Source organism: Brachyhypopomus gauderio, unplaced genomic scaffold, assembly GCF_052324685.1.
Source record: "Brachyhypopomus gauderio isolate BG-103 unplaced genomic scaffold, BGAUD_0.2 sc73, whole genome shotgun sequence".
Taxonomy (NCBI): domain Eukaryota; kingdom Metazoa; phylum Chordata; class Actinopteri; order Gymnotiformes; family Hypopomidae; genus Brachyhypopomus; species Brachyhypopomus gauderio.
In genome coordinates, this window is record NW_027506894.1 from 837,029 (window position 1) to 851,620 (window position 14,592).

Below are 14,592 nucleotides of genomic sequence, written 5' to 3' on the forward strand. Positions count from 1 at the left end.
CAGGGTGCTGCTGCCCCCTCTGGTCAGCTGCAAGTAGTGCAGTATGAGGTGCTGCAGTCCCAGTCGCCTCACCTGAGTCCTACAATCGATTGTGAAATTGGGAAGATGAGCCAATGTGTCCTGTGACCTCTATGGGTCAGGGGTCAGGGGGCAGGACTCGTGTCTGGGCGCCGACCCCCTGGAGCCATACGACAGTAGGTATGGAGGCGAGCAGGTGCATACCTAAGCACAATACCTGCATGAAACATGAAAATTTCACATGAAATCTTGAGATGGATATTTACTTTTTTGTACCTAAATTCTTCACCTCAGCTTACACTGAAATCTCGAGACCAACGTTCTGAGCAAGTGTAGGCCAACTCGGTGATTTCCGAATGCATCTAGATAAGTGCTGGTGCTTCAAGAGAGAGACTTGATTGTCCAGACATCTTTAATTCTTGTTAAGAGCTTTGTGCTGAGAATATACAGTCTCAAAAAGGCTTCCACAGTAGGCTGACCAGACGTCCTTGTTTTTTGGGGACAGTCCCTGTTTTTGGTCTGTCCCCAGAAATGTCCCAATTTTAACCGTGAATTAAAACCACTCCTGAATTAAAAACACAAAGTCCTAAGAAAGACTTGAGCAGATGGGCTGAACGTGTCAAGCTATGCTCGTGCTGCTCACACACTCTCTCTCCCGCTCCTGTCTCTCGAATACATACACAAACACATACAATCACAATCTCTCTCCCTCTTCCGGTCTCTCAAATACAAATACACACCCATTCACACTCTCATTCACACACACACACACACACATACACTAGGGTGACCACATTTTCATTTGGGAAAACCAGGACACTTTGGAGCTGGGGGGGCACCTAACATAGGCTCACGTAATCCTACAATAACATGATATTTACAGTTGGTTTATTAAAAATGCTTTTCAGTAAAATTCAACAACAAAAACTCCAATAACAAATGATAGTCCAATGAAGGTAATTTAAAAACCAGGACATTCCCTCACTAAAAAAAAAAAACCCAGGACGCCCGGGACAGGACATGAAATACAGACATGTCCTGGGAAACACGGACGTTTGGTCACCCTAACATACACCCTCTCTCTCCCTTTTCCTGACTCCTAAATATAAATACACACCCATACACACTCTCTCTCCCTTTTCCTGTCTCCTAAATACAAATACACACCCATACACACTTTCTCTCTCTTTTCCTGTCTCTCAAACACACACACACACACACACACACTCTCTCTCTCTCTCTCCTCCCCAAACTCCTCCCCCTCTGGGCTTTCTGATTTAAAGCAGCGTTTCACTGCAGCGTTCAGCACCTCTTTCTCAGAATGCTGTCGTTAGTGGGACATATGGACTGGGACACTGCAGGCCTACTGGTTCTGCTGGTTCTGCTTTCCGTGCTCCTCCTGGAGGTGTTCCGGCTGAACTCCTTGCGTAGCCGCGTCCCCCCCGGACCGACTCCCCTGCCCTTCGTGGGAAACATGGTCCAGTTCCTGAAGAACCAGATGGCCAGCATCAGATCGGTTAGTGGCACTTTCACTTCCTGTGGAGGTCGATATTTTGGTTCCGTGATCACGTGAAGGGTGGATGTTTGGTGATGTTTTGGTAACAGATCATGTGATTACATGTCCTCTGGAACACAGAGCGGGTGAATGTGAGTGATACTAATACCACACATGAGCTTTCAGCAGTACATCTGCGCTTCACAGCCACTAACCTGCTCATTACCAGCAATCGTAAGATTTCTTTAAAGAACCAAATCGGTATTTGTAACTGCCAGTAGAACTCTGTACTTTCTTATCTAGTCATGTTGAAGCTTGTAAAGTTGTCAGCTGTGGAATGTGGCCAGTGGCTTAGCCGGCCCCACTGGCCACGCCCCCATGAAATGAAATGAAAAAATGAAATGAAATGAAAATGAAAAAAAAACTGCGCACACCACTCCCACTCATACCTGGCCAGGGACAGCCTGGGTGTGTAGTGACCTCTAACAACACAGCCAGGTCCTGCAGGTCCCACAGGTAAACTCGCTCCCTCACACATGCAGGTTTGGACGGTAGAATGGTTGTGCTAGTTCAGAGAGGAGAGAGGAATCACAGACTCACAGTGTTTACAGCTGCTAACAGACTTAAGAGCCTCTGTCACAGGAAGCAGCTGTGTTATCACAACAAATGGGAGTTGGCATGTTTAACTTTCAGATATTTCTATTTATTTATTTATTTATTTGTTTATTTAAAAGGGGACAATGCATTTTCATAAAACACATGATTATACATGGTTAAAAAAGCCAGAATTAGCCAAAAGGCTAGTTTTCATCTGTAGTCCCCGGGCCATGATGTAAAAAGGCAGTAATACATTTACAAAAAGGAAAAAAACAAATTAGAAATTACAATTTAAAAAGAAGAGAGTAAGAAGGGGAAGACAGACTACAATACAGTACAATACAGAAAAAACACTTAGTATGCAATTTAAAAGAAAGACAACAATTTATCATATCACTAAAACAGCAGGCTTATCTTTTAATGTTGGCAACTATAGGTATTAATAAGCCACATTTTCAATTTTTTTGTGAAGTTCTTGTATGTTGTGAGGTGCTTAATCTCCTCAGGTACTGAGTTCCACACACTTGCACTCCTTACTGACCAGGCCGATTTACTAAAAGCGCTTCTGCGCAAGGGAATATTGCAGTCACCTCTGACAGAGCCTCGAGTGACGCGCTCAAGGCTATTTCTTTGGCTGATGAACTCCGCCAGAGGATCTGCAGCCAAGTTATGCAGTACTTTGTATGTCAGTTTTAGGTCTGCAAATGTGTGAAGTCTGTCCCAATCTAAGATATTGTATTTTTTTAAAATTGCACAGTGATGATAGTACCTGGGTTTTTTATCCATTACTTTAATTGCTTGCTTATACAAGATTTCCAAAGGTTTTTTTGAGCTTTGACAAGCCTGGGACCAGCTGGTTATGCAATAATTGAAGTGGCTAAAAATCATTGAATGCAAATAAAATTTTGCAGCTTCAGTTGACATATTATTGCGAATCGCACGAAAATTTGCGAGATTAAACTTTATTGTTTTACACAATTTTCCGATATGGGCTTTAAAGGAGAGCTCTGAATCTATTATTAACCCCAAATACTTATATTGGTTGACAATTTTTAATCATTCTCCATTAACATGAATGTCAGGGTCAGCTGATACTCTATGTGTTTTAGTGAAATACATGCCTACAGTTTTAGAAGTGTTTAGCTCCAGACAGCACTTCTGCATCCAAGTAGTAACACATGACATTGTTTTTATGAGTTTGGCCGCAACAATGTCTTTGGTGTGTCCATGTACAAAGAAAACTGTATCGTCTGCATACATAAGGCAATCAGCTTCCGGACAAACTGAGGGCAAATCATTAATGTAAAGACTAAATAAAAGTGGGCCTAAAATTGACCCCTGAGGAACTCCGCAGGTAAGCCTAAGAGAGTCAGATCTGCTGTTATTAACCGATACATATTGAGCTCGATCAGTCAGGTATGATTCAATCCAGGTCACAGCATTTAGAGAGAAGTTAAATTTTGAAAGCTTATTAAGAAGAACAGAATGATTTACTGTATCAAATGCTTTTCTAAGGTCCTTTTATAACATAGCAGGGAACCTGGTAATGAACCCCAGTATATTCCCTGATATGGGACGTCACGTGTGCTGGTAATGAACCCCAATATATTCACTGATCTGGGACATCACGTGTGCTGGTAATGAACCCCAGTATATTTACTGATCTGGGACGTCACGTGTGCTGGTAATGAACCCCAGTATATTCACTGATCTGGGACGTCACGTGTGCTGGTAATGAACCCCAGTATATTCACTGATCTGGAACATCACGTTTGCTGGTAATGAACCCCAGTATATTCACCGATCTGGGACATCACGTGTGCTGGTAATGGACCCCAGTATATTCACTGATCTGGGCTGTCACGCGTGCATGTAATGAACCCCAGTATATTCACATGTCAGAGTGGAGAAGATAAAGAGCAATAATTTGGTGTGTGTGTGAGTGCTGGTGTGTGTGTGAGTGTGTCTGGTAGTGGGCGTGTCTCTCGGGCTGGCTGTTGTACGTGATAGGCTGATCTTAAAGTATGCATGTTTACAGACTACAGAGAGAACACAGAGAGTACTAAAACTGAATATCAGCACACAGTCCCAGGCGGCTGTACTACACACAGGGGGCTGTACTACACACGGCTCTTCTCCTGCTCTTCACACACTCACCTGGCACTGTCATGGCCTGGTGGTAGGGAACTGGTCCTGTGACCGGAGGGTCATGGGTTCGATTCCCAGACCTGAAGCCATGACTTAGGTTCCCTTGAGCAAGGCACCTAACCCCAACTGCTCCCCGGGTGCTGGGCTAGGGCTGCCCACTGCTCTGGGCACGTGTGATCCACAGCCCCCTAGTAATCACTAGTGTGTGTGTTCTGACTGCACAGATGGGTTAAAAGCGGAGGACAAATTTTGATTGCTGTGGAAAAACCACAATTGACAAAATATGGCACATTTACATGTACTACAGACATTGGTAAACATTCTAAGCCGGTGTGTTCTTCTGCATCCTCCAGTTAACACAATACGGTGAGTTGTGCACCCTTCACATGGGCAGGAAGCCGATGGTGGTTCTGAACAGTGTGGAACTCATGAAGGAGGCGTTTGTTCACAACGGCACGGTGTTTTCTGGAAGGCCGCGCATTCCGTTACTAGACAGCATCAGCAATGGGTATGGTCAGTACAACATGACACACTCCTCCGCTCTTCAGTGGTAAAAGTGTGGAACCCAGTAACTAAATCCTGCATGTGTGTGCACACATTTACAGGAAAAGAGCATTCTACAGAGAATTAATACTTTCCTCTTAACGCTACTTTTTTCTGGCTCTCTCTCTCTCTCTCACTCACACACACACACACACACACAGGTATCGTCATGGTCACGTACAGTACTGCGTGGAAGGAGCAACGGCGGTTTGTGCTGCACACGCTGCGTAACTTCGGCCTGGGGAGGAAGACGGTGGAGGAGCGAGTGGTGGAGGAGGCGGAGCACCTGATCCGAGAGCTGCAGCAGCACGAAGGTAGGGGGTGACACTAGGGGCTAAGGGGCAACATTAGGGGCTAGGGGAAGACACGGGGGGTTAGGGGGCGACACTGGGGGTAGGGGTGACACTAGGGGCGACGGGGCAACACTAGGGGCTAAGGGGCGACACTAGGCGCTATGGGGCGACACTAGGAGCTAGGGGGAGACACAAGGGGGTAGGGGTGACACTAGGGGCTAGCGGAAGACACAAGGATCTAGCGGGAGACACTAGGGCCCCCATACTCAAATAGCGGCCCGCGGGCTATCTATTTCTGGCCCGTGAGCTGTTTTGAAAAGTGTTTTTTTTTTAGGAATCTTTTTTTTCAATCGCGCTATCCGCTCTTATTTTGAAATCGTGCACCGCGATCTCAAGGCGATGCTGGGGATTGCCTTTATGGCAACAACAAACAGGTAGCAGACGCCCAAATCCGTTCGCCACCCTCCCCCCCAATCGACAGTTTACGTTCTCCACCCCCCCCCCCCCCCCCCCCCTCGTAACCGGCCCCTTCAGTGATTGAAAAAATAAAATGTGGCCCGTCATCATTTCTATTTGAGTACCCCTGCACTAGGGGCTAGGCGTGACACTAAAGGTGACACTAGGGGCTAAGGGGCCAAACTAGGGGCTAAGGGGCAACACTAGGAGCTAGGGGGAGACATGAGGGGCTAGCGGGAGACACTAGGGGCTGGGGGAGACACTATGGGGCTAGTGGGTAACACTAGAGGCTAGGGGAGATATTAGGGGCTAGGGGGAGACACTAGGGGCTAGGGGGAGACACTAGGGGCTAAGGGGTGGCACTAGTGGCTAGGGGGTGACACTAGGGGGTAGGGGCGACACTAGGGGGTAGAGGGAGACACTAGGGGGAAGGGAGGGGCACTAGGGAGTAGGGGGAGAAACTAGGGGGTAGGGGGAGACTCTAGGGTGTAGGGGGCAGTACACTGACATGTCCGGACACTATTCTGCACAACCGTACCCTGCTTTGGCTGTCTCCGTTCCGCTGATGGTACTGATCCATTCTCCTGCTCTTCTCTCTAAAGGGAAGCCCTTCTACCCCATCCACCCCATTATGAACGCCGTGGCCAACATCATTTGCTCCATTGTGTTTGGAGACCGCTTCGAATACAACAACAAGCGCTTCGCTAAGCTGCTGTCACTCCTGAATGAAAACATTCGTCTTGCTGGTGCACCTGCAGGACAGGTAGGGCCCAGGCAGGACCGTCCTGACACTGCTACGAAAGTTTTATTAAGTTTTTTGCATGTCAATCCTTCTTCTAAAACCACGACACGGAACCCACATTGTTCCTCTTGTAACTGAGACTCAACTATTGACCGGAGTCTCTTCTCTAGTATCCCTGCATAGACCTTACTGGGGAGGTTGAGGAGTGTGATCCCCCGATAGTTGGAGCACACCCTCTGGTCCCCTTTCTTAAGAAGAGAAACTACCCCTCCAGTTTGCCAGTCCAGAGGTACTGCCCCCAATGTACACACGATGTTGCAAAGAAGTGTCAGCCAGGACAGTCCCACAACATTCAGAGCCTTAAGGAACTCAGGGCGGAGTTTTACAACTACCCTGGTTACCTCAGCCTGAGTGATGGACAAATCCCCCGTCTGAGTCCTCCAGTTCTGCTTCCTTTGTGGAAGGTGTGATGATTGAATTGAGAAGATGCTTGAAGTATTCCTTCCACCGCCTTATGACATCCACAGTCAAGGTCGGCAAATCCCCAGCCCCACTGTATACAGTGTTGGTCTAGAATCGCTTTCCCCTCCTGAGTTGCCTGATGGTTTGCCAGAATTTTCTTGGAGCCGAAAAGTCGAAAGTTGCTTTATATGATCTTACAAAACTCTTCCCACACAGAGTTTTTGCATCTGCAACAGCAAAAGCCACAATCTGCTTGGTGCTCCTGCTTGGCCCTCCAGGCCCGATAGTACTCTTTCTTCAGCATGACGGCCTTCCTAAACCGAGTTGTCCACCACCGGGTTTAGGGATTGCCACCATGACATGAGGTCTGCCAGGTCTGACCGGCATCCTCACCCACCATCTGATCCAACTCACCACTAGGTGGTGATCGGTTGATGGTTCAGCTGCTCTCTTCACCCGAGTGTCCAAGACACACGGTTGCAAGTCAGACGACATGATTACAGAATCAATCATCGTGCTGTGACCTAAGGTGTCCTGGTACCTTGTGCATTTACAGACACCTCTGTGCTTGAACATGGTGTTCGTTATGGACAGATTGTGATGAGCACAGAAGTCCAATAACAGAACACCACTCGGGATCAGATCAGAGAGGCCATTCCTCACAATCACGTCCTTCCAGATCTTACTGCAATCGCCCACATGTGCATTGAAGTCCCCCAGCAGAACAATGGGATCCCCAGAAGGGGCGCCTTCCAGTTTCCCCTCCAAGAACTCCAAGAAGTCCGGGTACTCCAAACTGCCATTTTGTGCATAAGAACAAACAACAATTAGAGCCCATTCTCCAACACTAGTACCTCTCCCACAGGTGGTGGGCCCATGGGAGAGTGAATCTGTGTGTCGCCTTCAGGCTGTGCCCACCCAAGCCCCATGGGTACAAACCCGGCCACCAGGTGCTCGCCAAGGATCAGGGGTTACAGAGTGAGGACTCTGTAACCCTGATCCAGGCATTCCATAGGGGCTTTTGGATCACATAGGACCAATTTGCCTTGGGAGACCCTACCAGGGGCATTGCCCCCGACAACCTAGGATCCTAGGATCATGTAAGCACGCAATCCCCTCCACCACGATAAGGTGGTGATCCATGGGGGAGGGGTAGTTAAATATCATAAGTAAAGCCCCTACACACACAAGCAGGTAGGATAGTTACATATCAGAACTAAAACCCCTACACACACAAGCAGGTAGGGTAGTTAAATATCAGAACTAAAACCCCTACAAGCACACAGACACCCCTACAAGAACACACACACCCTTTCAGCACACACACACACCTGTTCAGCACAAACACACCCATTCAACACACACTCAAATTCAGCTAAGTGACACTATTGAAATGTACATTTTTGGTTTTGGCATGGGAATGAGGGCAAACTGCACTTCACAAGGTTGGTCACGAAAAGGTCAGGAGAAAGAACACAGTCTTGAGCAGGATCTCAGAATGTCATTAATGAATGACTCCTTAAATTACACCAAGTAGCATAAGATTCTTTTCCCTTTATTTACACAGATCTACAACTTGCTCCCCATCATTAAATACTTCCCAGGACCTCATCAGACGATCCTGAGCAATGCCACTGCCTTACTAGCCTTCATCCGGGAGGCTGTGCTGGAGCACAAGAAAACTTTGGACCCAGACAATCTGCGGGACTTCATCGACGCCTACCTGGTGGAAATGAGCAAGGTGAGAGTCCCGACTGCAGGGCTAGCTCTTCACTGGGATGGACTGAAACCCTCTAACAAGGGTGTCTCCAGTGACCTCAGAGGTGGTATCAAGACTGAGCACAGACGGCACTGCTGTCTGCAGCAGCCTTAAGGGGTGTGGTTTGTATTCTGAGCCGTTACTGTAGCAAGCTTGAGGTCTTTCTGCACAACAGTCTGTAGAAGCATGTCTGTGCTGCCAGCTTCACGTGTCAAGCCTCATGTGTCCTCCCTCACATGTCCTCCCTCACGTGTCCTCCCCCACATGTCGTCCCCATGTGTCCTCCCTCACATGTCCTCCCTCACGTGTCCTGAGCAGCACGAGTTGGCGGATGATTCCATGTTCCATGAGGAGAACCTAGTTATGACGACATCAGACCTCTTCCTGGCTGGTTCTGATACCACGGCAACTACTCTGCGCTGGGGTCTCATCTTCATGATGGACAACCCTGACGTCCAAGGTGAATCTCCACGACAGACTGTTCCCATGGGAACAGTGTCCTAGAGACATACGAACACCTGAAACTGGTGTCCCCACAACTGAACATCTCCCTTCTCTGCGTCCACTCTCTCATTGGTCAGAACGGTGTCATGAGGAGATCGTGCGTGAGCTGGGACACCACCATCCTGTTAGCATGGATGCCCGCAGGCGTCTCCCGTACACACACGCCACCGTGCATGAGATCCTGCGCCAGGCAAACATCGTGCCACTTGGCGGGGTGCATGAGACCACAGAGGACACCCAGCTACAGGGGTACCACATCACCAAGGTAACTATAGGCGGAGGGACGGCTGTTCTGAGAAAAGAAAGAGTAAACGAACCAAAGTCCAAGAGCCAGACTGTCCTTCAGATATAAAGACACACACATACACATATAAAGTGGATATGTCACAGGGACTCTGTGAACACATGTTGAAGTTTTGTGTTTAGGTTAAGTAGCTTGGATTTTCATTTTGATTTTATTACTGTATTTCAGTCTTTTAGGTGTGACTAAAACAGAAGACAATAGCTGAACAGACTAGCTGAACTTCCTATTGAACAGACATCATTTGAACATTCAAACAGTGAACAGTTTAAGTATTTGTGTATTTTGCCTGTTTCTCCATTCCCCTCAACACACAGGGAACCATGGTGACAGCCAACCTGAACGCAGTCTTCACTGACCAGAACTACTGGAAGCACCCAGACACCTTCAACCCGGAGAACTTTCTGGATGCAGAAGGACAGTTTTGCAAGCAAGACTGCTTTGTGCCTTTCTCTCTGGGTGAGACTGTGGGAGGGGCCGACAGACTACTGGTGGACAATCTGTGTGTGTGTGTGTGTGTGTGTGTGTGTGTGTTCTCACTGGTGTCTGTGTGTGGCAGGCCCAAGGACGTGTCTGGGTGAATCTCTGGCGAGGACAGAACTCTTCATCTTCTTCACCTCTCTGATTCAGCGTCTGCGTTTCTCGTGGCCCCCCGGAGCTCCACGGCCCAACCCCGATGGCACCATGGGAATGATACGCTCCCCGCACCCGTTCAACACCGTCTGTCACAGCAGGGTGCCCAACTGAACCCCCACGTGAACAGCACCATCTCTGAACTGCCACCCTGTGCCTCACACACACGGCACCACCACACACGCCGAACCCATCACTCACACATTGTGCGGTGTGTGCATGAAGACAGACCTAAGGTCCTCTGACCTTAGGTCTGTCTTCATGCACACACCGCACAATGTGTGAGTGATGGGTTCGGCTCACACAGAGGTGCGTGTCTGGTTACAGGTGTGTACCCGCGAGGTTTACGAACGCTGCATTAATGACACACTAGACTAACCAGTTCCATAAAGCAGTGTGTGGTTTATTTGTTTAAGTGTTATTCACATATATATACATATACAAACATACAAGGAGTATGTAACTTTATTTATCCTCCTGGGTCCTTAATTTACACACTGCACACCACTGATACAGAACCATATCAATGCGATAAATTTACTTATAAATCTTTAACTTTTAAAACAATACCTCTTACTCTGTTATAAAAATAAACCATAGACCTTTAAGTTTTGGTTTGGTATCGCTAACTACTAACACCTGCCATGCAATTCTTGTGACCAGCCTACCTATCACACGTAATTGTAATGTTTTGTCACGGAAGACGGGAAACACAAAAGAGCGAACTTACAAACAGTGGCAATGGCAACGAACAGGAATGTACAAAACAACCGATACAGACATGGGAAACACAGGGACTAATATACATCGAACTAAACTAGGAACAGGTGATAATGACGACAAGGGCGTGGCAGACAATGGGAAACCAGGGCAACAGACGAGCAGGTCGGGATCCAGGAGCAGGGAACAACACAGACATGAGGGAACAGGGAAACCGGAGTGACAGCTAGGAGAGGGGACGTAGCCCTACGTGACACACATCACATTTGTGCCAACAGCCTGTTTGCTACACCGCAGTGCATAGAGGTCAAGTTACAATTAGTCCAGAATATTCTTTAAGATAAATTAAGCACATAAAGTAGTGTAATTTTGTAACGCGGTGACTCACTGAAGCAGTAAGCTCCGCGAGATGTCACTCAGATAAAGTGGATCCAAGTGCCGGCTCGCACTATGAATAACCACAATAAACACTGAAGAGCATGTGTGGCAGGCTGACACAGGGGAAAAACTGAAAAACTGAAACTTCATTGACGCGGAATAACGCGTATCTACGCATATCAACAGAAATAATCAATAAACATGAGGGAAAAAATAATAAAGAGAACTGAAAAGATTGCAGAAACACTCAATGCGAAAAAGAGAAAAGAAAACAAAATATGCTTGGGGAAGCTGGCTGGCAGGCCAACGCTGCAACAAACAAAAAACCCCTCCCAAACTAAAACAGAAACGGAAGAAAACAATAGAGGGGAAAACTTGAGGAAGGCCAGAGAGCAGCGCAGGAGGTAAGTACTCAAATAAAAGTAGGAGACAAAACAACAAACAAGAAAGAAAGGGTGATGAAACACCAACAACCGCAACCAGGAACCAACGAGAGTAACTTGAGGCATAGAGATCAAACGAATCAGAAGTGATCAGTCACAAATCCCTTCCTTAAGTAGGGATGACGTCAGGTGTGACAGATCACTGCTGATTGTGGAGACCCCACCTGGAACTAAGGGTTTGCTCCAGATTTTGGTTCACCCATTTGATCTGGCCATTAGTCTGGGGGTGAAACCCAAATGACACACTGGCTTTAGCCCCCAACAGCTTGAGAAACACGACTAGTGAACTGGAGGCCCCTATCAGAGACAACGTCAAGGGGAATCTTTTTCTAAAGCCTTAAAAAAATCAGTCCACCATGACCAGTATGGTGGTATTACCACAAGAGGGGGGCAACCCCGTAATGAAATCCATGGACACATGGTTCCATGGTCTTGACGGAATGGGCAAAGGACGTAACAGTCCGGCTGGCTTATCTTACCCCTAAGGCACACTACACATGACACATGAAGTTCCTAAACTCCTGACCCATGTCAGACCACCAAAACCGTCTCAGAAGGAGCTTGAGGGTGCGCCGAGAGCCAGGATGGGCAGCAAAGGGTGAGTCATGTCCCCTCTCCATGACAGCCAGCTTGACGGCTAGTAGCTCCTTATCTTGCGTTCAGCAGGTGTAAAACGGTGGGAGAAGTAAGTGCAAGGGTGCAATTTAGGAGGGGTACCCAAACATTGGGACAGTATAGCTCCGACTCCCTGGTCAGAGGCATCGACCTCCACGACAAAAAGTAGATCGGGATCAGGCAAACACAATACTAGAACGGTCGTGAAACGCTCCTTGAGGACTTCGAAGGCCATTTGTGCCACCTCTAAAAGGACCCAGAGTCTTCTTTGTGAGAGCAATAAGTGGTCCCGCCACATCACTGTACCCTTTAATGAACTGATAGAAGTTGGCAAAACCCAGGAATCTTTGCACCAGGCGGAGTGATGTGGGAACAGGCCATTGGGTGAAGGCCTTGACCTTAGCAGGGTCCATGGCTAAGGTGTTCTGAGCCATGGTAAAACCCAAGAAGCTTACTTCTTGGGCATGAAAAAGGGACTTCTCCAGCTTGATGAAGAGGTGATTTTCGATGAGGAGCTGGAAAACCCTTTGTACATGCTTAACATGTTCGTCTCTGGATTTGCTATATATCAAGATGCCGTCCAAATACACTAAGGCATACTGGTCTAGAGCTTCACAAAGTACTTCATTAATGAAGTGTTGAAAAACAGCGGGGGCATTCATCAAACCGAAGAGCATGACGAGGTACTCATAGTGCCCGGAAGGTGTGATGAATGCCATCTTCCACTCGTCACCTTCCCTGACCCTGACCAGATTATAGGCACTACGGAGGTCTAGTTTAGTAAATATGACCGCTTGTTGTAGGACCTCAAAGGCAGTTGCCATCAAGGGGAAGGGATGGTGATCTTTTACTGTTATCTTGTTTAGACCCTGGTAATCGATGCAGGGCCTCAAACCTCTGTCCATTTTACAGACAAAAAAAGAACCCAGTGACAGCGGGTGAAGAAGAAGGACAGATAAAACCTGCAGCTAATGCCTCATCCATAGTCTTACACTCAGGATCAGCCAACGAGAAGAGACGACCTATGGGGGGACTGGTACCAGGTAGTAGGTTGATGGCTATATCGTAAGGCCTATGAGGAGTAAGGAAACCTGCCGTTTCCTTGCTGAAGACCTCCTGGAGGTCATGGTATTCAGATGGGACATGTGAGAGGTCAATGGGGTCCTGGGGTTTGTGAGTACAGGAGACAGGATCATTCTTTAGGCATGACTCTTAACATATAGGCCCCCAGCTCCTAACAGTTCACGACAACCAGTCAATTTCAGGGTTGTGGTGTTGCAACCAGGGAAACCTCAAAATTAGATGCAAATGAGGAGCTTCGATCACTAGCAGCTCCTCCACACTAGCAGCTCCTCCTGACACATTTCTTCAAAAAAAAAGGCAGCTGCCATAATCTCACCCATGAAACCTCATGTACTTAAGAGAATATTAATAAGTTCATAAAACACCTTCACTGGGTGGAGGTGGTGAACAGCACACATAGGTGTGAACAGACAAAGGCTTTAAACATTATCCTGCAAGAGTCGTTCCAAGCAGCTATCATGTTGTGTTTATTTGGGGACTGCGTTTACCTGGGAACCGTGTTTTACCTGAGCATGAGGGCTCCTCTGAAGAAGGCACTCATCATCCACTCAGGCTATGCTTTGGTGACCTTTCAGCTGTCAGGGTGCTGCTGCCCCCTCTGGTCAGCTGCAAGTAGTGCAGTATGAGGTGCTGCAGTCCCAGTCGCCTCACCTGAGTCAATCAATCAATCAATCAAATTTTATTTATATAGCGCTTTTTACAACAGTTGTTTTCATAAAGCAGCTTTACAAGTGCCGGGTCCTAGCCCCCAGTGAGCAAGCCAAAGGCGAGTCCTACAATCGAATGTGAAATTGGGAAGACGAGCCAATGTGTCCTGTGACCTCTATGGGTCAGGGGTCAGGGGGCAGGACTCGTGTCTGGACGCCGACCCCCTGGAGCCGTACGACGGTAGGTATGGAGGCAAGCAGGTGCATACCTGAAATCTTGAGATGGATATTTACTTTTTTGTACCTAAATTCTTCACCTCAGCTTACACTGAAATCTCAAGACCAACGTTCTGAGCAAGTGTAGGCCAACTCGGTGATTTCCGAATGCATCTAGATAAGTGCTGGTGCTTCAAGAGAAAGACTTGATTGTCCAGACATCTTTAATTCTTGTTAAGAGCTTTGTGCTGAGAATATACAGTCTCAAAAAGGCTTCCACAGTAGGTTGACCAGACGTCCTTGTTTTTTGGGGACAGTCCCTGTTTTTGGTCTGTCCCCAGAAATGTCCCAATTTTAACCGTGAATTAAAACCACTCCTGAATTAAAAACACAAAGTCCTAAGAAAAACTTGAGCAGACGGGCTGAACGTGTCAAGCTATGCTCATTTTGGCCAGCGGAGGGGGCTGGCTGCTGCTCACACACTCTCTCTCCCGCTCCTGTCTCTCGAATACATACACAAACACATACATTCACAATCT

General features: G+C 47.5%; 1 protein-coding gene across 2 annotated transcripts; it reads left to right on the forward strand.

Moving 5' to 3' along the window:
- Positions 1-1,221: 1,221 nt before the first annotated feature.
- On the forward strand, positions 1,222-10,403 carry LOC143491248 (cytochrome P450 2J2-like). Of its 2 annotated transcripts, XM_076990083.1 has the most exons (10): positions 1,222-1,534; positions 4,612-4,771; positions 4,963-5,115; positions 6,153-6,313; positions 8,322-8,495; positions 8,832-8,973; positions 9,095-9,282; positions 9,636-9,777; positions 9,878-10,190; positions 10,257-10,403. In XM_076990083.1, exons 1-9 carry the CDS (start codon positions 1,340-1,342, stop codon positions 10,063-10,065), a joined length of 1,503 nt encoding a protein of 500 aa, XP_076846198.1. In that variant the 5' UTR covers positions 1,222-1,339; the 3' UTR covers positions 10,066-10,190; positions 10,257-10,403. The 2 variants fall into 2 exon arrangements, with proteins under 2 accessions (XP_076846198.1, XP_076846199.1); XM_076990084.1 differs by lacking the exon at positions 1,222-1,534 and having other exon boundaries at positions 4,634-4,766.
- Positions 10,404-14,592: the final 4,189 nt, after the last annotated feature.